The sequence below is a fragment of the Benincasa hispida genome, chromosome 9 (genome assembly GCF_027475165.1).
Source record: "Benincasa hispida cultivar pf3 chromosome 9, pf3_genome.v1.1, whole genome shotgun sequence".
Lineage (NCBI taxonomy): Eukaryota > Viridiplantae > Streptophyta > Magnoliopsida > Cucurbitales > Cucurbitaceae > Benincasa > Benincasa hispida.
In genome coordinates, this window is record NC_143486.1 from 94,944,373 (window position 1) to 94,958,347 (window position 13,975).

General features: G+C 33.3%; 1 protein-coding gene across 8 annotated transcripts; it reads left to right on the forward strand.

The window, feature by feature from the left end:
• Positions 1-6,019: 6,019 nt before the first annotated feature.
• LOC120086083 (ribosomal protein L11 methyltransferase-like protein) lies at positions 6,020-11,759 on the forward strand. Of its 8 annotated transcripts, XR_016531822.1 has the most exons (10): positions 6,119-6,456; positions 6,734-6,817; positions 7,444-7,584; positions 8,213-8,278; positions 9,010-9,177; positions 10,213-10,323; positions 10,427-10,500; positions 10,790-10,994; positions 11,086-11,198; positions 11,363-11,759. XR_016531822.1 is itself a non-coding variant. In XM_039042518.2 (7 exons), exons 1-7 carry the CDS (start codon positions 6,220-6,222, stop codon positions 10,901-10,903), a joined length of 1,098 nt encoding a protein of 365 aa, XP_038898446.2. In that variant the 5' UTR covers positions 6,021-6,219; the 3' UTR covers positions 10,904-11,759. The 8 variants fall into 8 exon arrangements, 1 of the variants encoding a protein (XP_038898446.2); XR_005484150.2 differs by having other exon boundaries at positions 6,020-6,456; positions 10,213-10,500; XR_016531821.1 differs by having other exon boundaries at positions 6,021-6,456; positions 10,213-10,500; positions 11,086-11,295; positions 11,396-11,759.
• The last annotated feature ends 2,216 nt before the right edge of the window (positions 11,760-13,975 follow it).

The following is a 13,975-nucleotide window of genomic DNA, read 5'->3' on the forward strand; positions in this document are numbered from 1 at the left end:
CTATAGGAAATCAATATAAAGACCAAGTAGTTTGTGATATTATTGACATGGTCGTTTGCCATATATTGTTAGGTAGATCATGGCAGTACGATAACCAAACGATCCACAAAGGAAGAAGCAACACCTATGAGTTAATGTGGCTAGGTAAGAAAATTGTCCTTCTACCTTAGGAAATGGGGGAAAATAAGAAATCTACAAAACATCAATCAAAACTTTTTACACTAACTACCAAAGCCGATTTCTTGAAAATTAAAGAACCTCCAGTTGCCTTAGTAGTAAAGCAAGATATCTTTAAAGAATCCTCTGTCCCCATACCTTTCGAAGTACAATCTTTGTTGGACAAGTTTCCTAGTTAGAACTCTCTTCTTTACCACTGTTGTGAAACATTCAACACCAAGTAGACCTCATTCCCTATAGTACGTTACCTAATCTACCCCACTATAGGATGAGCCCTAAAGAATACACCATTTTACATGAACAAATTCAGAATTTACTAAGTAAAGGCCTTATTCAATCTAGTTTGAGCCATTGTGAAGTCCCTGCCTTGTTAGCTCCTAAAAAGGATAGGTCTTTGAGATTATGTGTCGATAGTAGGGTTGTCAACAAGATCACAATAAAATATAGATTTTCCTATACCTTGACTTAGTGACCTTCTAGATCAATTACGAGGAGCTTCTCTATTTTCAAAAGTAGATTTAAAAAGTGGATACCACTAAATTCGAATTAAGCTAGGAGAAGAGTGGAAAATGTCCTTTAAAACTAATGATGGTTTATCTGAATGGCTTTTTATGCCGTTTGGATTATCTAACGCACCAAGTACATTTATAAGATTAGTGAATCAAGTTTTACAACCATTTATAAATAAATCCGTAGTTGTTTTTTTTTTTTTTTTTTTTTATGATATTCTTATTTATAGTTGTAGCTATAATGATCATATGTTACATTGACATTCAGTTTTTAAGGTACTGCACGATAATAAATTAGTCATCAATCTTAAAAAAATTTGTTTTCTAAGTTCTCAAATTCATTTTCAAGGATTTTTAATTAGCAAAGATGGAATAGCAGTAGACCATAAGAAACTTGAGGCCATTAATAAATGGCAGCAACCTACCACAATTAAGGAAGTCCAATGTTTTTAGGATGAACTTCTTTTTATAGAAATTTCATTAAAAATTTTAGTTCCTTTGCAATACCACCTACTGATTGTCTTAAAAAAGAACAATTTTCATTGGGGCAATGATCAAAATGACAGTTTCCATATACTTAAATAACTTCTTGCTTCTAGCCCAGTTCTAGCCTTACCTAACTTCCAAATACCATTTGAAGCCAATGTTGATGTCTCTGGCCTTGGCATTGGAGCTGTCTTGTCACAAAACAAATATCCCATTGAATTTTTTAGTGAAAAGTTAAGTAGTGTTAGGCAGAAATGGTCCACATGTGAGCAAGAATTATATGCTCTAGTTAGGGCCCTTAAGACTTGGGAACATTATTTACTAGGAAAAGAATTTGTTCTTCTCACTGATCATTTTTCTCTTAAGTTTCTACAATCCCAAAAATCGATCAGCAGGATGCACGCTTGTTGATTACAATTTCTTCAAAGGTTTGATTTCATCATTAAATACACTAAAAGCAATGATAGTAAAGTCGCATATGCCTTAAGCTGAAAAGGTACTCTTCTCTCTCTTCTCAAAGGTGAAATCATAGCTTTTGACCATATTTGAGATTTATACTCTGCCGACCCTGATTTTGAAAAAATCTGGAATGATTTTGCTCACCACATTCCTTCGAAAGACTTTTACATTGTAGATGGGTATATATTTAAGGGAGAAACTATTTGCGTACCTCACACATCACTTAGAGAATCTATCATTAGGGAGGCTCATGCTAGTGGTCTTGTTGGACATTTTGGTAGGGATAAAACAATCATTTTAATCAACTCCAGTTTCTATTGGCCTCAGTTGCAAAAAGATGTAACCAACTTTGTTGAAAGGTGCTATATTTGCCAAACTTCTAAAGGGTCTAGCTAAAACACAGTTTATATACACTTTTACTTATACCACACACTATTTGGGAAGACCTCTCAATGGATTTCATACTTGGTCTCCCTAAAACTCAACGTGGTAATGATTCGATGTTAGTTGTAGTAGATCGTTTTAGTAAAATGGCACACTTCCTTGTATGTAAAAAAACTACAGATGCTTTAAATATAACAAACTTGTTCTTCAAAGAAATTGTTCATCTCCATGAAATTCCTAAAACTATAGTTTTCGATAGGGATGTAAAATTTATGAGCTTCTTTTGAAAATCTCTACGGAAAAGGTTTGGTACAGGACTACTCTATAGCAAAACCAGTCATCCAAAAATGGATGGACAAACTGAAGTAACAAACCACACTCTTGGCAATTTAACCGTTGTCTTAGTGGAGACAAACCAAAACAGTGGGACATTGCTTTAGCTCAAGCAGAATTTGCATTCAATCATATGGTCAATCGTTTAACAGGGAAGTCTCCTTTTGAAATCATATACACTAGATTACCTAAACTCACTTTTGATCTTTCTAATTTGCCTTCTAATGTTGATCTTAGAGGAGAAGCACATTTCATGGCTCAACAAATCAAAGACATACATAATAAAGTTCGAGCTCATTTGGAGGAAGCCAACCAAGTATAAAGAAGTTGTTAATGCTCATCGAAAACCAAAATCCTTTGTCAATGGAGACTTATTCATGATTCATTTAAAGAAATCTAGCTACCAGCTGGCTCGCATAACAAATTAACAAACAAGAAAATAGGACATTTTTACATCGTGGAAAAATATGGCGACAATGCTTATAAGGTGGACCTTCCCCTGACCTTTGGACAAGTCCAACCTTCAATGTAACTGACATATTCCCATACAACCCACCAGATGACTTCAACCTAGCTACTTAACACTAGGACGTGTTATTCTTCCTAAGGAAAGGATTTGATGTAGGAACATAATCTCTTGTTGGTTATTTTTTAACTGTATTTTCTTTTAAACTTGTTGCATAATCGGCTACCTACTAAACCGGTCGGTCATCTTTAACAGAATGTAACTGGTTGCCTCCCTATATAAAGGACAACTTTGTATCATTTGAGAGCTGAATAAAATTTGAGGTAATTTTCCTTTACTTGTGTGTACATCAGTTAAGTTTTTAAAAATTAAAGGAAATAGCAAAATTGGGGGTTCCTTTTGATTTTTGTCAACAAACGTAAATAATAAGATTTTTGTCAAAAGTATGCCGCATACATGACATATATTTTTTAATCCCCAAATTACCCCTGGTATGGTTGATTAACAGTTTTTTCGAGTATTGTGTAATTGGTATGTTGTGTATAAATTCTCAATAGAAGTACAGTACGAAATCGTTTGTTATGAGACCGTGTATCAATTCTCAATAGAAATATAGTGTAAATGGAATTGTCGGTTATGAGACTTCAATCTAACGAATTCTAGAGATAAATGTGCCAGAATTTTCTCTCATTTTAAAATTTTAATTAGTAGTTTCATATCTGTTTTGATTTGATTTAACCACTTTTCGAAAATATTCAAAATTAATCAATTTTTAATTTGTTTATCACTATTTTGATTTTAATTTATAATATATCTTTAGATTTTACATTATTTTATTTTATTTTCGTTATTTTAAATTTAGATTATTATTATTATTTTTTATCTTGATTAGGGTTTTACTTAATATTTTATACATACTATCATCTAACAAACTATATATCTCGTTTACGTTTTATCATTTTTTTTTGGTATTTTTTAATCACGTTTTATTCATTATCATCTTATTATATTATTAATCCATTATATTTTATTTTTTTACAAATAAATAAGTATCAACTTTTGCAATATTGTTGTTTTTGCTAGGCTTCTTTCGTGGTCTCGTGGTTGATGAAGTTATAAATAGAGTGTAATTATTGAAGCTTAAATGAAAATAGAATTATGAATACGGTGTGATTATAAATAAACGAGCTCCTTTCTTGATTTTTCTCTCAAAATTATATTTGAATTTATATTTTATTATCAAGTTAGATTTTATCTAACTACTTATCGAATTAATCACAATAAACAAAAACTTCTTGATTTTTTCTTTTCAATTTATCTTTTGTTATCAAATTTGATTATCTAACTAACTTTCGATTTGCTTAAATCTTTGTTACAAATTCAATTGTATCTAATTATTTTATACATATTGTTATCAAATTAATTTGTTTTTTTTTTCTTTCAGATTTTCGGTATTTTCAGTTTTTCATAAAGAAGCACATAAAAATGACTTATTGTACTTAAAAAGAAAGATATAGATGAGAACTGAACTTTAAATGTTTGAAACATATATATATGTATGTATATATGTATGTATGTATATATGTATGTATTGATCAATTTATTATTAATATTAATATTATCATTATCATCATCATCATCATCATTATTAAATAAAATAATAAAAAATCGTAAATATCATATTCTTCATCTTCATCACTTAACTACCCCAAAAATCTCTTTTTCTCCTTCTCAATCTCATGTCTATGATTGTTGACTCAGCAACCCTTTCTTGAATTTCATATCTTGGCTAATTTTTTATGATCACCTTTACTAGGTCGCCGACCTTTTTCGTCGCACGCATATTTCTTTGTTTCTACTTTGAGCATCGTTTTCAACAATGACATTCTGTGATTTATAGTATTTAAAGTTGGCTTTCAAGATCCTACGAGCAAAATGGTCACATGGAATGAAGACGATGGAACTCCCTACAACTTATTTGATGTCAAGTACAATCATATTTCTAATAGTTACATCGCATGAAGTTGCAATTCCTTCAAATACTCACTTGCCAGCAACAACTTTACTGGTGTAATCAACTTTACTCTTTCTCACCTTGGAGGAAGTCCATCGTCGTAGATATCCATAAGTTTCTAATGAACCCCACCACCTGGTCGTCATCTTCCTTCGCATACATGTGTTCTATAAACAACTGGAAGCATCAAGGACCATATTGGGTGATTTTTAATTTTTGCTTTTAGAATGTTTGAATATTGTGTATTTGTGGTTCTAGAATGTTTAGGTAGAGTGTATTTGTGGTATTCGAGTTGTGTTTTGAAGTAGTGTATCTTTGTATTCGTATTCGTACTTATTTTTGTTGTTTTAGGATAGTTTTTTCGTTTACTAATTAGTATTTTCTATTATATAAATTTGTTTTGCTATTTTTATAACTTTGAAACTTGTTTGCCATTTTTGAAACTTTAAAATTTGCTAAGCTCTAAGTTTTGTCTTTTAAAAAAATATTTTATTTATGTCATCACAAGGTGAAATTGCCATAACAATCCTAAAAAGCACACATGGTGGCCCAGTTACTTTGATACTTGCTCTACCTACTTGATTCTCACTCTAACTCTCATTTTTTTTTCTCTTAAGATTTTGTTGTTGATATCTTTTCAAAATACAATCGATATAAATAATTTTTCCAAAACATATGATATTATTTTCGTTCATCCAATTTTTGACAACAAAATTTTAAGAAAACAAAAAAATAAAGTGAGTATCGAGTAGTTAGAGTGAGCAACTAGAATCGATATCAAACTAGAGCGAATATTTTGTAGCTAAGCCTCCACAAGTGCTTTTCATAGGGACTATTCGAGGCACCAACTAAAAGTTGGTAGAGTGGGTTATTGTAGCCCACTTCATGTATGGGACACCAAATATAATTGTAGTGTGTACAATTAAATACTGTAAATATTATTTCAAAACTCTATTTGTTATAGTATTTATTATTTACTACAATATTTACTATTTTACACTCATCATATCTTTTCTTTTTCATTACAGTATTTGCTATTTTCTATCCAAACAAAAATAGTTTACACTTTAAACACAAACAATTATAACTTTATAAAAGTAATCTCCATCCTAAATATTAACTATATAACACTCATTAACGATAATAACCACGGACAACCAACTCAAAACCTCAGACGACCGAAATAATAGTAATGACGAAAGCAAAAGACCGAAAAAAACTTTTAATTTTTCAAAACGTAGACCCTTTTAGGCTACATCTTTACGAAAAACCCAAAACCTCCTAAAAACCTCAAAACCTCCGGAGGATTAAATTTTGCAAGTTGCGAGTGAGGCTGAGACAGTGGCCGTTCATCTTTTACCTCCAAAAACCAGAGCACCAAAACCAAATCAATGGCAGCCACCGCCGGAAAATACCTCAAAAACTTTTCCCACTGTATCACCTCAGGCATTCGCATCCCCATATTTCCTTTCTCTCCTGTTCTCACTTCCCCCTTCTCTTCCACCATCCATATAAGACGACAGCTCCTCATTTCCCCTTCACTTATTACACAATTCTCTTCTTCTCCTACCCATTACACCTCTGCAAAGTATCTATCTGTACGCATCCGGTGCCGCAAAGATATCGTGGTGAGCTTTTTGTTTTAATTTATTAGTTCATCAAATGTTCAACTACAACTTGGGTGGAGTACTCATACTGTAAAACATAATACTAAGACATAGAAACGATAGGAAAGGAATTTAGACTGAAAACACATACCAGGAAACGAAACCATTGATTCAATACAAGATCATGGGAAATGTAGAACAAATTGGGAGCTTGCTGGATTACCGGAGCAATGAAATTTTCCCCAACTTGAGTTAAAGAGAGGAAATTCTGTGACATCTTTGTTTTTCTGATATACAGGATTTGCTTTCAGAAGCTCTGCTAAATTTTGGTGCGAGCTCCACTAGTGTTGATGAAGACGATGCATGTGGTAGCTCTCACGAGGTGGGGTTCTTATCCTTAATGGGGGGTTTTCCCCTCAAATTTTGAGTGGTATATGGATCTCTACCCGTTACTTGATTTGGAATGTTTTGCAATCTTCATTACTGTCAATGATAGAAAGTGTTAGAAAGGGAAAAAAGGGTCTAAAATAAAGTCTGTGAGCTAAACCCTGTTTTAGTACAAAATAGAGTTATACATATAGAAAAGTGGATCTCAAAGTAGATAAAAGGCATATTATAGTGATTCATATAACTATTAGGTAAAATAAATTTTATTCTATCACTGGTTCCATTATATCTCAGTGACACCTAGTTATGAAAAGATTTCCGGGCCCAATTCAGTAAATTTCTACAGAATTGTTTGTATTTGGTTGATAATTCATGCGATAACTTTATGTGCTCTTTCTTTAATTCCTTTCCAGATAAGCCCGCAAAAGTTACAGTCAGGTCCCAGGGATATCTCTATCTCTGCCCCTTTTCCTGTCCATGTGATGCTGAAAAGGATGCTATGTTTGTAATTGGAAGTGGTTATGTAGAAAGAATAATTTAAAAATAAATTACGTTGGCAGATAAATATCTTGATACTATGTTCCTGACTGTCAAAATGTAATGATAATTTGCTTTGTGCAGATATATGTTGACACAATATTCCCTGATGGTCAAGATGTAAGTAAATGCATCTCATATGCGGCTGATTCTGTAGGCTTGAAGGAGTTACCTTTATACGAAGTTACAATTGGTGAACAAGATGATTGGTTAAAGAAATCCCAGGTTTTTTTTACCTGTCTGTTCTTTTTATTGGTAACAATTGACTGGATATTGCTGGAATGTAACGTGATTGTAGACCATGAGCAAAGCTCAGCTATTTGGCTAAACTTGCTGATCTTATGTGATTGAGCCTTATAGCTGTTATGCCATTGTGACCATATCTGCAATGACTTTCCATGGGTAGGAAAGGGAGTTTTATATCATTGTGACACTTAGGAGTTTGCTCTAACTATTTAGTGGTCAGGAGAAGAACAGATTTGTTACGACCTTACTTGAATAGGATCTGTTCTATAGGTTGTACATCTGTGTCCTTGAGTTCTAAGGAGAAGAACAGATTTGTGTAAGATGCATACCTGCTTGATTTCGCTTGCTCAGTAATCCTGCTATTGTGTTTTTGATTGGAAACTTGATCAACTGTCCAATTTCATATCACATGTGACTGCCTTCGGTGGAAAAATAGATATTGAATACTACTGTCTAAAACAGAATATCTCTTGGAATTTTTTTCTCCTTTTTCCTTAAAAAAACACTGCACTCTTCAAGGTAGATGGTCCATCTTTCACATGCATTGATAAGCTCGACATTCCAAATTTAGTTACTACTTAAATATAACTTCTCTCTTGCATTACAGGAATCATTTCAGCCAGTTAAGGTTATGGAGGGACTTTGGATAGTGCCCGAGTGGACAACTCCCCCGGTATAATGATCTAAGCATCCTCTTTCAAACTTTCTGCACTTGTCTGTCCATATATTTATCAATTTTAAATGGCAGAAGCTTTGAATATGAAAGTTCAGATCATAATGCATCTGTATTTTGTTTTGAGTTCATATCAAGGATGGGGAGGGTACACGTAATATCATCTTGTTAATCATCATTAATTGACCTAGTGGTCAATAAGGGACATGACTTTAATAAAAGACTTAGGGAGAATGAATTTAATCCATAGTGACCACCTACCTAATATCTCCTACAAGTTTATTTGACACCCAAATGTTGTAGGGTCAAGCGGGTAGTCTTCTGAGACTAGTTGAGGTGCGTGTGAGCTGTCTTGAACGCTCACGGATATGAAAAGAATGTACGATCTTACTTCATAAATCTTCAAATTCTATGCCCTCCTTGATTAGAAGAATAGCTGATGGCCTGATAGTAGGGAGTATCATGCTCTCTTGTTTACTTCATAATCAATGTTGGCATAATTAGAGAACTTATATGAACACTTAGAGCTGCACTGAGAAACTGCATGTAAACTTAGCAGTTAGTTACATCCTTCGATGGTTCAACCAGTCTCTTAGGAGAGAGTTTTCAGGCTTTGATCATTGGCTCACAAAGAAATTTAACTTTAAACTTTGATTGGAAATAAGAAAAATACTTGTGATTCTTTGATACTATCTCAAATTCCTAATAGAATCGCACCTTTATTTGTACAGGATGTCCATGCGACAAATATTACTCTATATTCTGGATTGGCATTTGGAACAGGGGAACACCCAACTACAAAGTTGTGTCTGCTACTGCTGCACAGCTTAGTGAAAGGAGGGGAAAATTTCTTGGACTATGGCACAGGATCTGGCGTTCTTGCAATTGCATCACTGAAGGTACAATGTCCAAAATATTTCCACCAAGCTCATACTTCAATGAGGCCTGAGACTGTCATCCAACATCCTTAACACACACCAATACCACATGGTGCTCTTCATGATTGTTATGGGGAAAAATAGGCTCTGGGTGGCTTGGAGTCTTTTAAAAGAAGATTGTTAGTGAATAAATCTATGTACCTACAGAATTTCCATGTTGTTGGCCTCCTTTCTATCATTTCTAACCATATGACCCTGGAAGAAGGGATTCTAGTTTTTGGGTTTCCAATCCCTTGTAGCTCTTTCTTCCATATCATTTGTGCCCCTCCTCCCTCCAAGGAACCAATATGTTCTTCCCTCTTTAGAAGATTAAAATTTCTAGTGAAATTCTTTGCCTAACAAGTTTTGCATGAGAGAGTGAAAACTCAAGACTCTTCGAAGACTCCTTTTTGTGCAGCCACAATGTTCGATGCTTTGCCGGAAACAGGACCTAGACCATCTTCTGCGGGATTGTCCATTGGCTTTCCCCCTTTGGAGTTAGTTTTACAAAACCTTTGGGGGTGGATATGGCTCACAACAGGGTATTTTTTCATGATTGAGCTTGAACCCTCCTTTTTGCGAGAAAGAGAGTTTTGTGACAGACTTGTTTTTCCACCATTTTGTGGGACATTTGGCGTGTGAGAAATAGTAGTCTCTGTAGAGTGTATGCAAGGTTTGATGTGGATGCTTTGAAAGTCCGTTAGATTTAACTTATCTTTATAGGCATCCATTAATCAAACTCTTTGTTATTATCAGCTTGCTATTCTTGTAATTAGTCTATGTTTATTTTTGTTGGTGGCCTTGTTTCATGTGTGACCTTGTAAATCCTTTCATTTCTCTCTATGAAAACTTGATATATATACATATATATAACAATTTTCTGTACACAATTAGGGCTGCCTATTATATTTCCCTGCATGCGATATGATTCTATTTTGTTCACACCTCAACTCGAAGGGACACATTATTAAGCCATTGATGTTCATTATTTAACTTGATATACGATTGCATTTGCAGTTTGGGGCTGCCTTATCTATTGGAATCGATGTAGACCCGCACGCTATTGAATCTGCCCACCAAAATGCTGCTCTGAACAATATAGAACCCGAAAAATTGCAACTTCATCTGGTTCCTAGTGATATTACAGAATATAAATTTAGTGAAATATATATCTCTGGAAAGGAGAACTTTGACATCGTCATTGCTAATATACTTCGAAATCCTCTGCTAGATTTGGCTGATTATGTTGTCTCTTATGCCAAACCCAAGGCAGTCGTTGCTCTCTCCGGTATTCTATCCGAGCAGGTATCTTCTAGGACTAGAATCTATTGGTCAAAAATACAAATTTTAGCTTGGTAAAGTGCTAATCCAGTACCTAATTTGATCAAGGGTCCCATGACTCCCATCCATCTGTATGCATGTAAAAATATTTTTTCTACTGGGTAACATTTGCTCAGTTAATAGTCGATACTAGGTATATATATATTTTTTGCCTGAATGTATATATAAAATCAGTCTGAACGGGTACCATAACCTATTGGAAACACATTGTTTGACTTGGCCACGTTTTATTTTGTTTTGTGTACATTTACAGGTTCCAGCTATTATAGAACGATATTCACAGTACTTGGAAGGCATATCAGTCTCAACTATGGATGATTGGGCCTGTGTGAGTGGCAAAAAGAAAAGGCTGCTTTCTGGCAGCTGATAGAATCTCACTCAGCTATTTCCATAACTTTCACGGAAGAATGACTAATTTGATTAAAGCATCATAACGAAGAATATCTAGTAATTATCGGGTAAGTTGTGCAATTTCTACAGACTTTGCTACTTTGACAATGGAGAGAGGTTAATGAAATGAATAAAATTGGATCATTTATTGTTGGGCAGAGCTAGAAGCTTTCATAATTTTACGTCTAAGATGGACTAAGGGTGATCCATCTCTTGTCCCTTCTTCGCTCCTTCCCTACCTGTATTAGGAATTTAGGCAGTTATGAAACAAGGTAGGCCTGTCAGACATTTGACCTCAATTTCATGGAATCTGAGAGGGTAAAATCATATTGACTATCTCATTCTACTTGAGATGATGTTTTCTTTCAGGTATTTTCTTGTTACCAGCACAGGTCGAGTATTTTACATTTTTCCAGTAAATTTTCAACGTTTGCAGAAATTTTCTTATCTTACTCTTGCTCTCGGGAAGGCTGCAAGGATCAGGCAACAACCAGGTGTTGTTCGAAGAGGACGACTTAAGTGCCAAATGCTGCAATCAACTAAGCCCTTTTGAAAGCTGAAATATTATGTGAAGTTAAGAATGAGATCAGCCCCTCTCCCATGCTTCAACCAGAGGATCATATTCATAATTCATAAGTGAACGAGGATAAGAAAAATGTGCTTTTAGTCTTAGCCATATTGTAACTGTAACTTAATGTAGTCAAGTATTTCAAATTGGCGTTTGTAAAAATAATTTATTCAGTGCTCGTTTGCTGGAACTGAACTAGTAATGTTCGAACGAAAATTTTGTGTATGAGGCCACCTACCTAAGTTTAGTCTTCCCTGACTTGAAACTTGCTGTCCAGTTTCTACATACTTTTTGACAATGGAGAGGTTTCTAGTAAGCTGTTCTAATTATCCTATTTTAAGTTTTAAGACAATACTTAGTTCGTAATTTAATTGAAGAACTATGTAAACTTGCATAATATTTATGAAACTGTTGAAATTTTGGCCAATTAAATTTTGTCCATCATCAATGAAAGTCCAAGTCCATCGAAAAAATTATAAGTTGGATTGGGTTGAGTAATTAAAGTTGCTTAAGCCCAATCCAATTCAAGTCCATGGTGAAATTTTGTGTCAAATTAAAGATTGAGCTCAAGCCCAATATTCCAATCCAACAACAAATAGACCCAAGCCCAACTACAGTCCAAGTCCAATTTGGGCCAAATAAAGCAATTAAGCCGAAGCCCATGTAAGGCCTATGAGAAACCTCTATAAATAGAGGTTCCATCTCTTCATTTAAGAGCGGGGTTAGAAGAATTGAAGGCCAAAGCTTTCTAAAAATATGAAATTCTGAATCTAAGATTGAACACAACTCCTCTAAAGCTCTAAACATCAGAAAACATATTAAAACTTTAAATGTCAGAAGACATTAAAGCTCTGAAGATTTAAGCTCCCAAGATCCAAATATTGAAGCTCTCAATTCTTGAAAACCAACACTTTCAAGCTCTCGATTGTTGAAGACTAAAACTTTTGAAGTTTCAAAGACTGAAGCTCTCAAATTCTAAAGAACTAAAGATCTAAACTATTTGAAGCTTCAAAGATTAGAAGACTTTAACAAATTAATTGTATCTTTACAACCTACAAGCTAAAGATTCAATCTCCTCAAACTTAAAAAAATGTTCACAATCGATCAACAAGCCTAAAGGTTGCTCCAAGAAGATCAACAAGCCTACAGACCAATCGTGCAAAAAGATTAACAAGCTTAACATCAGAGTTTACTTTTCGAGAGAAAGCATGAAAAAATTATGTATTAGAGATTGTACTCACTATTTCATACAAATACAAAATTCAAATTCCACGAATTAAATTTCTCATAAAATCTTGTGTAAAGATATAAAATACGTGTTTAAAAAAAAAGAAAATTGAAAAGAAAAGTAAAGAGAGAGAGAAAAAAGCTAAAAATGAAATTGAAAAAGGGAAATTCTTATAAATAGAAAAATCTAAAAAATATTTATACTTTATAACAAAAGATTCCAATAGTGTTTTGTACTTCTGGAACTTTTTGCTATAAAATGTAAATAATTTTAAATATTTTTTTATATTTAAATAGACCCCATTGGAAAAGGACAAAAAAATATATGGAAAAGTAAAAAAAATGGTAGGGAATTTTAAGAAAAAATTAATTAAAATAAAAAATGGTGAAAAATAAAATTTAAAAAAAAAGGAAGGAAAAGAGTGAAAAAGTAAAGAAACAAAAAAAAAACAGTTAATAAGAAAAAAACAAAAGAAAAAAAAAGGTGAAAACAATACAATTAAAAAGGAAGAAAAAGGAAAAAATGTAAATATAAAAAAAGTGAAAAAAAAGAAAAGAAAAAGAAGAAAAGAAAAATAAAAAGAAATTAAAAAACGAAGGAAAACCCCTAATTTCCATCATCTTAGATGGATGAATTAAAAACTTTAAAAAATAGAAAAAAATAAAAAGTCAAACTAAGGGGATGAAGTGAGCCATGCCAGACTATGGAGATGAAGCGAGTCACGTCCAAACTTTGAGAGATGAAACTAGTCACGCCAGACTTTGAGAGATGAAGCGAATGATCTTTGTATTTGTATTAATTTCCTGAGAAATTTAATTTGTGGAATTTGAATCTTGTATTTGTATTAATTTCAGTATAGTGACTATAATCTCTATTGCATGATGCTTTCTCTCAAAAAATAAACTCTAATATTAAGCTTGTTGATCTTTTTAGACGATCAACCTTTAGGCTTTGATCTTTTTAGAGGATCGACATTTTTGTTGATTGGCTTGTGAACCGTTTTGATCTTTTTAGAGGATCGACCTTTTTGTTGATTTTCTTGGAGCAACCTTTAGACTTGTTGATTGGCTTGTGAACCTTTTCTTAAGTTTGAGGAGATTAAATCTTTAGCTTGTAGGTTGTGAAAATACAATTAATTTGTTAATAATCTTCTAATCTTTGAAGCTTCAAATAGTTTAGATCTTCAATTCTTCCGAATTTGAGAGAAACTTGAGAAAAGTTTCAGTCTTCAGCACTTGACAGCGTTGGTTTCA

Excerpts from the sequence above, each read along its gene's own strand:
- LOC120086083 (XM_039042518.2), top strand. The coding sequence starts at position 6,220 with ATGGCAGCCACCGCCGGAAAATACCTCAAAAACTTTTCCCACTGTATC. Across the intron at positions 6,818-7,443 it reads CATGTGGTAGCTCTCACGAG|ATATATGTTGACACAATATT; the intron begins GTGGGGTTCTTA and ends TGCTTTGTGCAG. Across the intron at positions 8,279-9,009 it reads CCGAGTGGACAACTCCCCCG|GATGTCCATGCGACAAATAT; the intron begins GTATAATGATCT and ends TTATTTGTACAG.